The sequence below is a fragment of the Phaeodactylum tricornutum genome, chromosome 15, assembly GCF_000150955.2.
Source record: "Phaeodactylum tricornutum CCAP 1055/1 chromosome 15, whole genome shotgun sequence".
Taxonomy (NCBI): domain Eukaryota; phylum Bacillariophyta; class Bacillariophyceae; order Surirellales; family Neidiaceae; genus Phaeodactylum; species Phaeodactylum tricornutum.
Genome location: NC_011683.1, coordinates 418,958 through 434,656, shown reverse-complemented (window position 1 = coordinate 434,656; position 15,699 = coordinate 418,958). Strand labels below are relative to the sequence as shown.

Sequence of the window (15,699 nt, the reverse complement as noted above, 5' to 3'; positions counted from 1 at the left end):
CACTTCACTGACATGGAATGTGAGTAAAGAACATATTTTGACTGTGAATTGATGGCTGCCAATCCCGCATCTCCATACCGATATGGAAAACGACGTTCGTATGTAATGGCTCATCAAAGAAGATACAGTAGGGGGGAAAGAGCAGTTGAAAATTTATCCACCGCGGATACGAACATTGGAATGTTAATAAACAGGAGAGAAAGAGACAGTATTAGACCAAGACAAAGACGAGAACGGCGCCGAGCTTGTCGAATGCTTTTTCCCCTGGCTACTGTAGTTTTACTGGCGAACAGCCACGTATTATTTGGGATACTGGCAGAAGCGGTGCCCTCCGCCGGAAGACAGTCTCTTGGCTACGAATCCATTTATTTTTCAGAGGAGGATGAGGAAGAAAAAATTCTGGCGGCGTTGGAGAAAGCGATTGATTCTTCTTCGTATGATTCGGTGGGGTACTCGGAAGATCTCACATCCCAGGATGAAGAAGTGGGCATTGAAAAAGTAAGAGACGGGGAAGAAAGCAGGCTGCAGCCTGCACGGAAAACGCCAAGTTCGCCTGAGCAGTCAAGGCCAACAGGCAACTTGAATCGAGAAGAAATTGTCAGCCAAGGTAATCTCAGCCTTGCGCGTAACCTATCATATGTATCCTTGCCATACCATTTTTTCGTAAATGGGACTACAACACCGGAAAAGTCAAGTGCTGTGAAAGGGAGGCCTCCAACTGAGACATCGTCGAGCTTTGCTTCCTCTACTACGCCATGGGTTAGACAATTTCTCGCATCCTGTCACCGCGACGTTCTACTGCCTGTACCTCGTGATTATTGGTCAGATAATTTCAATTTGGCTCACTTGCCGCCTGTAGTTGAAAAACTAGCTGCGCTAGGCGTGTCGGCCGGTGCTCCAGTGTCTGATGAGCGCCGCTCATATCCAGTCTATCGACAAGCCCTTCGGTTGATCACACAGGATGATATCGACACTTCAAATACGCCTGATTATGTACAAGGCGCAGCTCGGATTCTGTATTTTCTCGTACATCAACGGTACGTTTTGTCGCCGAGAGGGCTGGATACTGTTCGTCGGCGATTCTTATACAAGGCAGAGGTGGATCCCATCTTTGGGAAATGTCCTGGATTAGGCTGCAATGGTATGCCTCTCCTACCTTATGGAGCTTCAAATGATTACAATCCATCAGGCTCACAGGATTCTAGAGCCAAGCGCTACTGTGCATCATGTGAGCAAGTTTTCTATCACTGGGATTCGAAGGTCGATGGATGCGCATGGGGAAACTCGTTTTGCCATTTGTTTCTCATGGAATTCTACGACGAACTATTTAGCTCATGGAGGTCCGCAGCTCACGCACTGCCCACAGTAAAGAGTATTTTTGGTTTTCCGTTGCACTCGAGTGCCACTGTTGCGTCCAAATTTCAGCTATGAATCAAAACAACTCGCCTGGTTGTGCTTAACATTAGCGTTATAACAGCAAGTTGCTCTACCCGTCAATCTAAAGGAGCGATTCCCCGTTTTCGCAAATCTCTAGCCATGTTTTTGTGGTGGCTCTCGTTGGTACCGCCACCAATCTCCAGAAGCTTTGCATCTCTCCAAAGTCTTTCAACCTTGTACTCGCCGACGTATCCGTAGCCTCCCATTACCTGAATAGCTCGATCCGCCACTTCTTTGCTCATTTTTGCGCAATAAAGTTTAGTTCCGTCCGCGTCTAAACCGTTTCCGGCCTTATTTAAATCGAGGGAATTGGCCACACCATAGACGTAGCATCGCCCCGCCATATACTCTGCGTAACTCTCAGCGATTAAGCGTTGAATTTGACCAAACTCGAAAAGATTGCGGGCACCAAAAGCCTGTCGCTCCAATGCATACCGCTTCATTTCGTCGATGGAACGGCGCGCAATTCCCAGTGCCATGGCCGCTAGGCCGATACGTTCGATTTCCAAATTTCGCATCATGCACAGCGTTGCCTCGTTCACTTCACCAACAACATGGTCGTGTGACAAGATAACATCTTCGAATACCAATTCTGCCGTCATGGATGCTCGCATACCTAGCTTGTCGACAATTTTTTGTCCCAACGAGAATCCTGGCATATTCTTTTCTACCACAAACTGGGTCAAGTCAGTTTTTGCGGGTCCGGTGCGGGCGTAAACCAAGAAAATGTCCCCCGTCGTCCGACCATCGAGCGTGCCGTTGGTGATCCACATTTTGGTTCCGTTCAGCTTCCATCCCCCTCCACCTTCTATTGCGGTGGCGTTCGTTTTCATGCCCAACACGTCGGTCCCCGCGTTTGGTTCGCTCATACACATGCCGCCCACAACCGTTCCTGCACAAATGTCCGGCAGCCATCGTGATTTTTGTGCCTCGCTTCCGTTGACAGCCAAGTTGTTGGCGAGTAGCAACGCGTGAGCGAGGTACGCGAGGCAAAAAGCCGGATCGGAGTACGATAATTCTTCGTGCGTCAACGCTACCGCCGTGGCGTCCAATCCGAGACCACCGTATTCTTCGGGAACCGTCAATCCCAGTACTCCCAAGCCGTGGTCTTGGTCGACCGTTCCGAGTTTACGAAACAGATCCCTGTTGAATGTTTCTGTTTTGTTGTAATGAGCGGCTTGGGGCTCGACCTTCGCCGAGATGTCGTGTGAGTGATAGCAAAGCCGATAAGTGCCACACCGAATGGAGAATCGCTCGAAATTATTTTGTTCACAATCAGTTACGCACCTCGCGCTCCACAAAGGTTCGCAGTGTTGCCCTCATCGCAAGGTGTTCGTCCGTAGGGTTGAACAACGCATTGATGGACGGAGACGACAGAGTTCTGCGCGCCGGACCTACGCTCGCCAGTAAGCTCGGTAATCTTGTCACTGCGGATGCGAAGGGTGCGTAACCAGCTCGAGTGAACATCACTGACGGTGAGTTACTCCTGTAGTGTGAGGAGGGCGACAGGTGTGCACGAAAATGCCCACGGAGGGCTCTAACGGACCAAAGTAAAAGTGAAGAGAACTGTGTCATTTTGCGCCCACGACTTTCTGTCGACAGACGCGGATTCTCAAGTCGTTGATGTCTCGATGTCGCTGCAGTCCTGCATGCCTGTACCCCCTCTGCCGGGGGATTTCGCCGAGTTTTCATCGGCTACGACTGACGCAGGTCGCGAATTCTCCGTGACGGATGGATTGTTCGGTGACACCTAGCTAGTAGTAGTAGTAGCGCGCGTTTTTCAAAGAGTCTGGCCTGCACTGCGTAGGGGCAGCGGCGTCGCACCATCGAAAGTATCGAACGATTTCCATTAGGACCGTGTCCGAAACGTGTGGGTACCTCTTATTCATTCGTGTTCCGTGTCAAGCCCGTTGTTGTTTCCTACTCCAGACACACTCATTCCTTGGACGAGCAGTCAACATCTATCTTCAACGATACTAGCTAGTAGCGTTGGTGCTATCGGCAGCAAAATGTCGGAACAACAAGAAGAGAATTTGGAGCTGACGTCGACCACGGCTCCGGGACAAACCTTTCCGACCCGGACGGCTCTGGCCGAACACTACAAGACGGATTGGCACAAGTACAATCTTAAACGACGACAGGCTAATCTTCCCGTCCTGCTTGAACCGGATTTCCAAGCCCGTCTGGAAGCGGCCAAGGCGCTACAGCAAACCAAGCAAGTCGGCACGAATCATCTGAAACAGAACAGCAAAAGTAACAAGCAGAGGAACAGTAACAGAGATGCTGCTAAAAATGGTGTAGTTCAGGTACCGCAAGCATCCGCCTACCATCGAATAAAGGAAGAAGAATTACAGAATCAGAACCACAAAAATCAAATGGAACTCGAGACTCCGATAGGTGCAACGGCCGCAGAATTAGCCTTGGCCGATACGATGGAACCGGAGACGGTTGCCCAGCTAGCGGCGGAAGCTTTGGTCGAAATTGAACCCCGCCAGTGTTTATTTGATCCACACATGTCGCCCTCGGTGGAAGCCAATGTAGATCGAATGAGTCGAAAGTACGGATTTTTCGTGCCCGATCGGGAGTACCTGACGGATTTGGAAGGACTCGTGGGATACTGTCAAGAAAAGATCAAACTCGGTCACGTTTGTATTTACTGTCAACGTGTGTTTACAACCTGGCAGGGCTGCCAAAAACACATGATAGCAACGCGGCATTGCAAGGTGCGCTACGAGCCCAACGTGGACTTGGAAGAGTACGCTGTCTTTTACGACTTTACCGCAGCCGACAATGACTTTCTGGGACGGATCAAGAAAAACGCGAGTAACGCTAATGCGCACGATTTGAAAGAGGAGATGGAAGTAGATGATACAGTCGGTATCAAAGACGAAGACGACTGGGAAGATGTATCGGAGGATGAAGAGGAAGCGGAAAATGAGGACATGAATGCTGTTGACGATGAAGACGAGGCGATGTACAATGGATACGAGGAGGAAATTCATGGTATGGGATTTGGTGTCACACCACTTGGTGAACTGATCTTTCCGGACGGTCGCATCATCGGCCATCGTGCGCTGCGTCGCTACTACAAACAGAGACCGGTGATGCCCAACCAGAGTACTGCTGTGGTTGCTGCGCGACACGCCGCTGGTGAAAGACTGTATCGTGGTCGTGTCTACAACATTGGCGGCGAAACAGCTTCGACAAACACAAACACCACGGAAGATGCCTTGGCCTTTCGTCAGGCGGGTATTGCACCCGGATTGGCGGCGGGCCGAGCCGGTAAGGGCATTCTTGTAGCTAGCAATGCCGGGGCATTTAGTCAAGTTTCAGTGTACCGATATCGTGCCGCCATTCGTAAGCAAAGACGCGGCAATGATGAGGGACATCGACTGTGGAACAAGAGCAACCAAAACATTAATCGAATGGACAAGAAGCACAATCGTCTCATGAACGGTGTAAGCGTAGCACACGCGGCGCGTTAGACAAAAGCAAAGTTGCTCGACTGGTCATCCGTATAACGACTGACCCCAGCTGCATAGCTTACCGTGTCCTGTGAGAAGGAAACGAGGAAGTAAATCGATATCTTTCGTTCGCAAATGTTGCAGCACCCATTCTTACGAAGGTGACAGATAGGACACATATTCATCTTTAAGACGATGAGAATATTTAGACTTCATTGTGACCTTATAGGTAGCCTCGCCTCACATTCAGTTCAATGTTAGTTTCCAGCAAAATTGTGTAGCAAAAACCGGTTTTCTACTTCACTGTCACAGTCAATTACCGTTGCTGGCAGTTACATGAAGTGCAAGCACCCATGTTACATACCATTCCACGTGTACACCGTCCGCTGGCCTGATCCCCCAAAGCATTCGGTATCACGAATCCCATCCACCACCAAAAATTATCATCCTTACTAATCAAAACATCGTCATTCGAAAAAATAATCGTCTTTTATAACGTGAGGTTGACAATAATTGGGAGTCCAATACTGTTTTCATATCCTACCATGAATTCCGTGATCAGAACTAACTTGTTGCGTCTCAGCCCACGTTGGAGCGCTCGCTCGGTATCGCTGTTGGCTTCCAAGCCCGTGTCGCCGACGTGGTCGAATCTCATGGGCGCTTCCTCAGTTTCTCCTTCGGCCCGTTTCTTTTCAGCTTCGGAAAAGCTCGTTACTCTCTTGGGCCGTGAATACTCAGAGGAGATTCAAAATGAGACAAACAAAATGCCTGCTGAGCTCATCAAGTTGCAGTCAGATCTTGAGAAGGAGTGGAAGATTGTCGACGACGGCGCCAGTACACGCATGTTCCGAACCGCCGGCCCCACCAAGATTCAAGTCTCGTTCCATTGCCAAGACTCCGTGGAATCCGATGACTACCCATACAGTGACAATGAAGAATTTGAAGGTGAGGAAGGTAATGAAAATGCCGAAGCTACCGGAGAAGACAATGATTCCTTGGAACCTTCCGTTCCAGTTCGATTTTCCGTCACGGCGACCAAGGCCGGCAAGAGTCTTGTCTTGGTATGCCTGTCGGAGGACGCGTCTCCACGCATCCACTCGGTCAGCATCTCAACTCAGGATGTGGAAGTGATTCATCAAACAGGGATCGGAGCGACTCAGTATCAGGGACCAGAATTCGGGGAGCTTGCAGAAGATTTGCAGGAGGCCTTTCAAAATTTTTTGGAGCAAGATGTGGGTATTAGTCAAGAAGTTGCCTCGTTTGTTGCCATGATGGCAGATTACAAAGAGCAAGCTCAATACACGCAATTCTTGGATGATGCGAAGGCGATTCTTTCGAAGTAGGTTGGCTTTGAACCTTTCTTGAGAGGTCTGGCACTATCTCTATCTTTTAGACGAGTAATTAGTAGATTCACAGTCAATATATTGCTAATGGGCACCCAACTGACACATCCATCTGTTTGCCTTACCCATAGCTACCATACCTCAAAAATAGTATTATGATATTCTATATGTTTTTGATGGCCAACGTCTCAGACCTTTTAGCTGCAAAAGAGACGTCTAGGGTTGTCTATCGGATATCTGGAAGGAATGTGGATCAGAGGTCATTTGGGGAGTGAACCAGGCTGCCACTCCGACACTTAGACTGTAGTAGATCGTTCTTTCCAGGTCTGATCGACCGGGTCGGACTTTCCAGAAAGCTTCTCGTGTTGCAGAGAAGACCCATCGCGATTCTTTGAATAGTCAACTTTCACAGCGCATCCGGAAAGCGAGATGACATTGTAAACTTGTGATTTGTAAACCTTGCCCCCGGACTCTGCGGGGACTGCGCGATACGCTATGGAATGCATTGAAGAAAGGCAGATTCGTGAGAGAAGCGTATCAAATCTCGATTCAAAAGGTTGGAAACATACCAAGCATGGCGTTACCGCCGAGAGAGGCTACGTGGGCTCGAGCGATAGCGTTGCATTCCGTAACGAATCGTTGAAACTCGGCAGCCTCAAGTCCACGACTCTCTCGAATGAAATGCATGGCGATTGAGCCTAGGTATTCGGTCACAGCTCCTCCAGTAACGTAATGCAATGGAGAAAGCTCAACAGGGACTTCCTCCACCTTCACCCCAAAGGCATTTGTTGTGAAGCTTCTTTGTGGCGGAAGAATCGACAACATGTTCGAGTAGTTCGAGTTTCCAGTTTTCAGAGGAACCTCAGGTAGCATAATAGTCGATGGCTGGTGTCCACCTTCAGTACGACTTCGAATATGCAAACCGTGGAGTCTCGGCGACATTCTTCGTGGGGAGAGCCGTGGCGATAATTGCGGAACAGGCATAGGGATGGTCTTTGCAGCAGCATCTGAGGAGGTTGGCGATGCTTTAAGTCGACCGAGCTGAAGAGGACTCGAACACCGCACCCCAGCATGATAACGCTTCATCTCATCACTCAACTGGTCGACGATGACCGTTGCTCGATTCTGCCCGATCAAATCTGTTTTAAAGATCGTCGAAATACTTGCTTCGATATCGCTTTGAATAGAACGCATCTCCGCGTCTTCCCTACGTCGTATTTCCAACTCATCGGCTTTCGTGTTGTCAGAACCAGCGCTTCCAACGGTAAGCTCGTCAACTTGCGTCGCATCCAACCGTCTTTCCAAAACGACTTTACCAAAGCACACCAGCTCCACTTGATCATCCGGTGTCAAGTTAACTTGTGTCCGTACACCGCATATTACTGCAGGAGCGAAATCCTTGATTCGATCGCAGAGCTTAGCAAACAACTCCTGAAACAAGCTTGAAAAGAGCAGATTACTTCTCGTCCCCCGGCTATTTGGATTCCATTTGAAACGCAACATAGACATGACCATTTGCCCATTGAAGTCTTCTGTTTCCACACCTCCAATACCCGTCCCGAAGTCTGGTATATGTGCTGTCGTACAAAGGCGAATTCCTTCTGGTAGCTGTTTGTCGAGCAGAACGCTTAAGAAGTCTTCGTCTGTCTCGTCGTCAATTTCAAGAACAAACGGCATCTTGTCATCGCGATACATTCGTCTGCGTCGTCGCCTCCGAATGCCGTTACCGTCAATGTCCTTTGATGTGGCCTTTCCATCTTGCAATAGCTCGTCCTCCAGTTCGTCGAGCTCTGAGACACGGGAAGCTATTGACTTATTGTCTCCCCTTCCACCATGCTCTTGACCTGACCGGTAGTCTGAATCGTAGTCCATGTCTTCCAACCCCGACTGTTCACCGTCACTACAATCAGCACGTGACAAGTTGTTTGTCGAGCCGACGCCTTGCGAATGTTGAGGACTAGTGTTTGCACTACCAGATCCATTGGCTTCTTGACCCGTATCTTCACTTTCACTGGAGCTACTTGATGACGAGCTAGACGACGATGTACTATCTGAACCCAGGCTCGACAAAGAACCATCTTGGAATTCGTCTTTGGAGTCTACTGTGTTCGGGTTATCGCCAGAACTGTTGCGTTGTGAACCTGCGTAAAAAGGAGAAGTCAGCCCCTCTGGTATCTTCTCTTTACTGCTGCTTCTCGGTCGCTCCCTCTTAGCACTATCCTTCTTTCTTTGGGCTACCTCTTGTTTCGCCGCGCGTCTCTTTTGCATGGCTTTGATCTTTCGGGTATGCCGTTTGCGAACTCGATAGGCGTGTCGCTGAGCCGCTTCGGAAAGGCGCTGTCTATTCTTGTTGGATATCACTTCTATTTGCTTTTGTAGCTTGACAATTTGATAGTCTTCTTCGTCTTCAACGGCAATTGTTCTTGTGATCTCCAGCACACGGGGAGCTGGCATGGCGGTGCAGTAAACGGCTGTGGCTGTTGCGGTTGAGACGATAAGCTGCCTTCCAACGTCGACCTCAGTCTTCAATCCAAACGCTGCATTCCTCCCAAGTACCTTGAGCTTCAACATAAGCTGACGAGCCAAGTCATACTCCAAAAATGGCAAAGCTTCACTGACGGCAAGAGCATCTGTTTCGCCCACAGCTTTTGGACGGGACCGACAAACTCGAGCCTGAACAAACACTCCGGTTCCTCTTATTGGCAATCGATCTGGCGGCTCTGTGGTGGACAGCAAAACTTCCGGAACCCACTTCTTTCCGCAAATTAAGCAAGGAACGAGCTTTAGATTGGCAAAAGGAGCGTGGCGGTGCGAGTATGGTACATGGACCGCGGAGCATGGCTTCGCTCGCCGAGGTCGGAAAACTTCGATTTTATTTGCATCGGTACCTTTGCAAATATCACGGTGTGACGACAGAGGAATAGCTCCCTGCGCTCCCAATTTTGACGAAGAGCCTCCTTCGATCGCGTTTTGATTTACACTTCTTGCACTCAAGCCGGATTTTTTAACTCTACGGTGTAATCTCTCTACTCGACGTGCCGATCCACGGGGCTCCGTCACAGCATCCGACATTCCATCGGCCTGTTCTGAATCAGAATGAGCATTGTGGATACTCATGGTGTCTGTGTTCCACGTATTGAAAAGCCGCCGAGGCGAAGTCAAGTCGGGTAGTCCTCGTACCGTAGCTGCCGTACCTGTGATGCTAAGGATTGCGACATCGTCGTGAATGGTGGAAGCTTCAAGATACCCAATCACGTGACTGCAACACAGGATCTTTGCGTGGGAGCGAATTTCATCACGCAGTTCCGTCCACCATGAGTCACGCGTTTCTTGATCGGAAAGTTTTGAGGCCAAGTTCCCTAAATACTTGACTGACCGCGCTGTCACAAGCCCTCCAAATCGTACGCGGACTGCTGGCTCAAAATCTCTGACAGTCAAGAGCTGTACGTCGTCCTTTTCGTCAACGTTGTCGCGATGACGAGCAACTGCCGCTGATTCCGATAAAAAGAAGCGGGAAGATCCGCGATCACGCAAGGACTGGGAAATGTCTTGAGTTATCCCGCTACTCGATGGGTCGAGAATGCGGTCTAAAACTGTCAAATTATCCTGATCTTCGTTTAATGTTCTTTTGGAAGTATGGACGTGAATGCGTTCCAACAAGACACAGGTGCCGTAAGTCCGAGCAACGATACCGGGATCACCTTCCACGTCAAAATTTTGGTGATATCCCAACACAGCGTTGCCACCCATTTCCAAGACAGTTTTGCACATGCGACGACGTACGCTGGCGTCCAACAAGTAGAGTAGTGTTTGTCGGGTTTCGTGAGTGACGCCACGAGCCCGCGAAAGAACTTGATTCCATTCAAATTCTGGGTCATCTGCGACCACCAACTCTTCGACGAAGCCAAACATGTGGGTAACGGTATAGCCGGAGGCGGGATCAATCGTTGAAAAAGGAAGTAGGCGGACCCCTGCCGACGAGTCCCGGAACGGGTTGACATCGCCAATAAAATTCAATTTTACGGAGACAAGCAGCTCGCCTCGCACTCCTGATAGGGTATCGTACAAAGGAAACCATCCTTCAATGGCACTACCCCCTTCCGGATCTTCTGTATCGGACGATTCGGTTGTAAGCAGTGGATTCAAATCGACATACACCAGACCGATGCCTTCGTCTTTGCCTACATCGGAAAAGTCGCAAACTTTGAAAATAAGGGGCTCATCCTGCAGCAAAGTATCATCGGAAACATCAAAGCGGAATTCTTCTTCCCAGACTGGTGACAGACTTTTCCGACATATTTTGGTCTTGGCGACGTACCCCGCCGTTGTGTTGAAGGCCATTTTGGTCGCCTCTTCTTCCATGCTCGAAGCAATCGAATGCGCATGTCCGCCCAGCGAGACAATCACGTAGGAATCACGATAGGAGGCCGAAAAGACGCTCGCGGAAGTTTGAGTGAATGTCCCAGCGGTAGCGGCAGGCGACGAGGAGTTCGCACTGACCGCGGCGGCTCCATTGCCTCGCGCATGGTCCGGCAAGGGTAGATTACGTGCCCCTTTGACTCGCACTTTGACCGTCGAAGGCATAGCTCGGGATACGGGTATTGACTAGTCCGCGATACCCAAAAATGGTTTAGTTTTGAGTAAGAGTTTCAGCGAAAATCTACGGCGGGGTCCAATAAGCCCCAGTCTTTTTCAGGAAAAGGAAAACAAGAATGCGTATTCTGCAGTGTTGGAGGGTTCCTCCATCGTTGACAGACGAGGGAGGGTAAGCATTCTTTCGCTTACGGTGCATGGTACATTGCTCACAGTCTAATTCCAAATTGCTGACCCTGACAATCGTGAATAAATCGAGAGACGACTTGACGTATTGATGCTAGCAAGAGCATAATTTATATATCCCACGTCATCTCGAGGACGACGTATACGACAAGTTGATTTAGAGGAACTTGATTGAGGCTCTGGAGCCTATTTATTTCGTCTCGGTGAATGGTTTTCGGATAGATCCTTCCCCACCATGGAGATATACAAACCGACTTGCTCGGTATCATGCCGACGGTCGCTGCGAAGAAACCAAACCTTCCTCGATGGGCGCAGGTTTTACCACCAAGATTTGAAGTACCCAAACTAGATGCTCTGGATTTGGTCGAAGAAGAGACTTTTTTACGAACGCAATGTTGTCAAGCGCTCTATCGTCAGGTGGACAAAGCCACCCACGAAGCATTGGAAGCTCTCTGTCAACCCGTCCTGAATGCTTTGGACCATATGGTGCAAGATTCGACTATCCCATGGACCGAAGATGACACTGACCTACCAGTAGACGAGGTTAGAAGCTCCGAGGCCTCCCCCCGAAAACGAGCTCGATTACTCGAAGACGAATGGTACCGCAACTTGGCAGTGGAGCCGCCGTCTCGCTACGACCCGCTTTTGCTACCATTGCTGCACGTCCAGGGACCCTGGAGTGGACTCGATCGCTACGAGCTGATGCGGCACGTTGTCCAGACGAGGAAACATACCCGCAATCGCTCCGCCACAGTTTGGCTGCAGCCTCCAACAGTACAACGGCAGCAACCTTTATTATCCCATCATTGGTGGGTCGAAGAAATCACCCGACAGTGTCTCTTGCAAGAGTCGGCTTTGCCAGATCTGGTACAAAATCCCAAAAGTCAGCAACAGCTTTCTTTAACTGAACGTCTCGTGGCGTGGGCTTCCACAACCGACTCGTTTGACAACATTGTCGTATTTTGCCAAGTGGAAGACAATGCTTTTTATCAAACGGCGTGGCAGGATTTTCTTCAGTGGATAGCCTCTCGGCGACTTCATGATGGTCTACCCTTTGTCTGCGTATTACTAGGTCCTCATCCTGACCGACGCCCCATCCCTTGGCGCTCTCAAGGGGCTCTGCCGATCTGGGTGGAAAGCTGCTCATTCCCGACGGCTCGAAAAATTCTGCAATGTACATTGGACAATCTGCACGGCAACCCAAACTACCACTTTTGCTTGCCATTGAAAGATTCTCTCGCAATATTCTTGGAGTATGAATTTCGAGATATTCATGGTTCTGCTGTCCGGCTGTTGTCCTTACTCAAACAAATCGTTGCACACGGTTTGACAATCAAGGGTTCATTTTTGGGGGTTCCCCGAGAAGCTCTACAGGACGACGAACGTCGTCGGCTGGCTTGGTTCCAGGTAGACTGCACAGCTCGAAATTACGTGTGGCCAGAAGATGGGTCTGCCCGCAGTGTTGTAGAATGGCAGTGCTCTTTTGAACAACACCGGCTTCAAGCTGCGGTTGCAAGGCAAGTAATGAGTCTTATACATCCTTCCACAATTTTCCCAATGCTCTCCAAAAGGAATCTCAATCTGGGTTTTGGAAAGGCACTCGATGGCAATACTCGGCGGGAAATCCTGCAGTTGCTTGTAAGCTACCGCTCGATCTCCAAGATCCCGGATATGCACACTATTCTGAATACAGTTATTGTGCTTGTGGATCGTTGCACCTATCCCAACGAGATTCTGCAGTGTGTTGAAGGTCTACACAACGATTGGATTAACACATTTGATGCTAAATTTGGAGGCCAGACAAGGGACGAGGTGATTTTGTCATCGTTGATGGCACAATTTCGTCGTCATACCGTTGTTGCCATGCTGTCGAACCTAGTTGAATATGATTGTTTGACCGTTGAAAACATATCCTGTAGACTACCCAGTCTTCTAATGCAACACATTCGAAACCGCATCTCCATTCCTCAGCAAGAGTGGTTCGATGGTTTTTGTGTACAATCCCGCTCACTTGCAGTCGATCGACAAGAAATTTTTGAGTTATTTATATGTGGCGTCAACTTCCTGAAAATGCAAGGTCTGGTTCGAGAGCGCAAAGCGTTTGGCCGCGACGAAGTTGTCTATGACAAAGCTACACTCGTGTGGTGCAGCGGAGACTAAAGTATATTCACATGATTGACATTCACACTAACATAGACACATTACTTTATCCTGACGACCGCTACTGGTTCGCGACATGAAATTTTCACAATAACATCTGCAAACGACTACAGTGTACGGCTTTTCAATTTTTGCTCCTCTTGATCTTGTACTTCAAATGGGCTAGCCTATCTCTATCTTGGCGACATGGCCATAGGCGTCACACTTGTAGCGCTGGCGGGAGCAGATATGATGGATTCAATCTCTGCAATGAAAGGATGCGCCATCGCTTCTGCAGGCGTAATTCTTTGATCAGGCTCGTAGGCTAGCATCTTGTATACAAGGTCGACGAAAAGTTCGTAATTTCGCTGGGTGTTGTACGCCTCGCTCTGAGGGAATTTCTTTTTCTGGTTTGCTCCTGCTGTGATTACTTCCGTCAAAGACGATACGGGATTGACACTCGGAACGACAACAACTTCCGGAGGTTCAGGCTCTGCTTTTGACGACAAAGAGGATGAGGACTTTTTTACTTGACGTATCGTCCATTCTTCTCGCCCGGTAACAGTCGATTGTTTTCGCTGAAAGAACTGATTCCGGGTTTGACTGCTCGATCGGTTGAGCATGCTGTTGGGGATCATGCCAAGTATTTTAACTATCTTTTGCATCTGATCAAACTGATCGGAGCCGGAAAAAACGGGTTCACCAGTGTGCATCTCTGCCAATATACATCCAAGACTCCACATGTCAATCGCCACGCCGTAAGGCAGTCCAAGTATGACCTCAGGTGACCGATAGAAGCGACTTTGAATATAAGAATACATCCGTTTGTTTGACCGACATGATGATCCAAAATCAATAACTTTCACGCCGCTCTTCTTTGGATGCCGCAGTAAAATATTTTCTGGTTTCAAATCACAATGAATAACATCCACGTCCGGTCGGGCAAGAAATGAGAGCGCCTTCAAAACTTGCTTGGCGAACTTTCGAATTAGATTCAATGATACACCGCTAAACTGCGTATTCTTCAACAATTCATATAGATTAAGAGAAAGCATCTCAAAAACAAGACATTGGTGGCCACGATAAACAAAATGGGTTAAGAGTCGCACTGGGGTGCACATGACAGAGTGAGAAGGAGCAAAAAAAAAGCAAAACAATGAAACACTGCGTAAATTTGTGAACATACCAACGTTGTGCTGATCTTCAACATCCTTATCCAGCAAGTGTGTCAAAAGCTCGATTTCCGTTTTTGCCTGTAGTGCAAAGGGTTTCTTCGATTTGATAATTTTTATTGCCACTTCCTGGTTTGTTTCAATGTCCTCCGCACGAACTACTTGACCGAAGGATCCTTTACCAATACGTTCTTTGATGTTGTACCGTCCAAAGAAGACTTCGCCACTTGTTACAATATAGTCATAATTCTCGTCGTCCCAGCCATTGTTTATAACACCCTGGCCTTTTTCAGCCTTCTTTTTTCTGCGAGCCTCGCGCTCCTCGTAATACACCGAATTGATATGCTTGTATGTGTCAATTAGTGAGACGGACAGTTTTGCAATAGGTCGATCGGCCGGTAGTCGTCCAATTCTAGGTTCCAAGTAAGGTTGTTGAGATACCACGGGTGGTAGCTGTTGGTAACGCAGTCCCGTGGCACCCGTAGGGGGGACTTGATAATACATAGCTGGCTGCGGGAGCGATTGTCCTTGTTGTTGCGGATATCTTGATGCTGCAGCCGTCGCTACCGACTGTGATTGCGCTCCCATTACTGGATAACCTGATGCATATACTGCTTGCTGCTGTGGCGGATACGCCATCTGAGACTGTCGGTCTTGTTGGCTGGGATTTATTGAAGCAGCTGCTCGTGTCGAGTATCCTGCAGCAATTGAGACGGGCACATTCGATGGATACTCCACAGATATTGGTGGTCGCTGCTGTTGGCCTGCCGCCACTGCGTATGTCGTTTGCTGGTGTGATGCCCATGGTGGTTGTTGTGCAGGTTGGGACGGTTGTCGTTGTCGGCGTGTGGGCTGGCCTCCGGTCTGTTCTTGGGCCACCGCGGGTCTCTTTGCGTCCTTCTGTCCTTCTGAAGCCTGATCCATATCTATCGAGCTTCTTTTTGAATCATATACTGCTGCAATCTACCTATCTATACAGTTCTTCGACCACAGCGTACAGCGCCTAGCAACCAAGTTACGGTTCGGGGCCCGGAACCGCCACAGCTCGATCGGCCCCTGTAGACAAGCCTAAATAACACGCACGTCTGTCCTCTTCTCTCAATGCTCGATATCACAGATTCGCTAAGAACAATCCAAGCAGTGTTATAGAAAACGTCTATTGGTGGGTCGAAGAGGTTTCCTTTAGTCCATTGTTCTAGCACAAACGAAATTCAGAGTCGACACGGATAGGTGGAGCGACAGCTACTCTCTAAGAGAGCTAGGTAGTCGCCCATATCGGTTTCTGTCAACCCCCCCCCCCCCCCCCCGTCTCGTGTGAACCCAAAGGGCTCGCCTAAAAATGACTCACAGGCCAGCAACTGAGAT

The 15,699-nt window shown here is 49.1% G+C and overlaps 7 protein-coding genes across 7 annotated transcripts; 4 read left to right on the top strand and 3 right to left on the bottom strand.

The window, feature by feature from the left end:
* Positions 1-804: 804 nt before the first annotated feature.
* Positions 805-1,431, top strand: PHATRDRAFT_14627 (predicted protein; the record flags this gene model as incomplete). The annotated part of the gene is made up of 2 exons (XM_002182357.1): positions 805-900; positions 961-1,431. Coding segments are annotated over 2 exons (567 nt in total), but the record flags the coding sequence as incomplete, so codon positions are not given.
* A 23-nt stretch (positions 1,432-1,454) lies between these two features.
* PHATRDRAFT_22019 (predicted protein) lies at positions 1,455-3,002 on the bottom strand. The gene is made up of 2 exons (XM_002182189.1): positions 2,725-3,002; positions 1,455-2,627 (listed from the first exon to the last, which is right to left on the bottom strand). Exons 1-2 carry the CDS (start codon positions 2,902-2,904, stop codon positions 1,494-1,496), a joined length of 1,314 nt encoding a protein of 437 aa, XP_002182225.1. The 5' UTR covers positions 2,905-3,002; the 3' UTR covers positions 1,455-1,493.
* A 389-nt stretch (positions 3,003-3,391) lies between these two features.
* Positions 3,392-4,944, top strand: MIZF (predicted protein). The gene has a single exon (XM_002182356.1). The coding sequence runs from the start codon at positions 3,447-3,449 to the stop codon at positions 4,920-4,922; it is 1,476 nt and encodes a 491-aa protein (XP_002182392.1). The 5' UTR covers positions 3,392-3,446; the 3' UTR covers positions 4,923-4,944.
* Positions 4,945-5,388: 444 nt separating this feature from the next.
* PHATRDRAFT_47918 (predicted protein) lies at positions 5,389-6,300 on the top strand. Its single transcript, XM_002182355.1, has one exon. It carries the CDS (start codon positions 5,447-5,449, stop codon positions 6,242-6,244), a length of 798 nt encoding a protein of 265 aa, XP_002182391.1. The 5' UTR covers positions 5,389-5,446; the 3' UTR covers positions 6,245-6,300.
* A 240-nt stretch (positions 6,301-6,540) lies between these two features.
* PHATRDRAFT_47917 (predicted protein) lies at positions 6,541-10,828 on the bottom strand (the record flags this gene model as incomplete). Its single annotated transcript, XM_002182188.1, has 2 exons — positions 6,541-6,737; positions 6,814-10,828. 2 exons carry the CDS (start codon positions 10,826-10,828, stop codon positions 6,541-6,543), a joined length of 4,212 nt encoding a protein of 1,403 aa, XP_002182224.1.
* Positions 10,829-11,259: 431 nt separating this feature from the next.
* On the top strand, positions 11,260-13,183 carry PHATRDRAFT_47916 (predicted protein; the record flags this gene model as incomplete). The annotated part of the gene is made up of 1 exon (XM_002182354.1): positions 11,260-13,183. Exon 1 carries the CDS (start codon positions 11,291-11,293, stop codon positions 13,181-13,183), a length of 1,893 nt encoding a protein of 630 aa, XP_002182390.1. The 5' UTR covers positions 11,260-11,290.
* A 248-nt stretch (positions 13,184-13,431) lies between these two features.
* Positions 13,432-14,592, bottom strand: PHATRDRAFT_14553 (predicted protein; the record flags this gene model as incomplete). Its single annotated transcript, XM_002182187.1, has 3 exons — positions 13,432-13,549; positions 13,670-14,270; positions 14,349-14,592. Coding segments are annotated over 3 exons (963 nt in total), but the record flags the coding sequence as incomplete, so codon positions are not given.
* Positions 14,593-15,699: the final 1,107 nt, after the last annotated feature.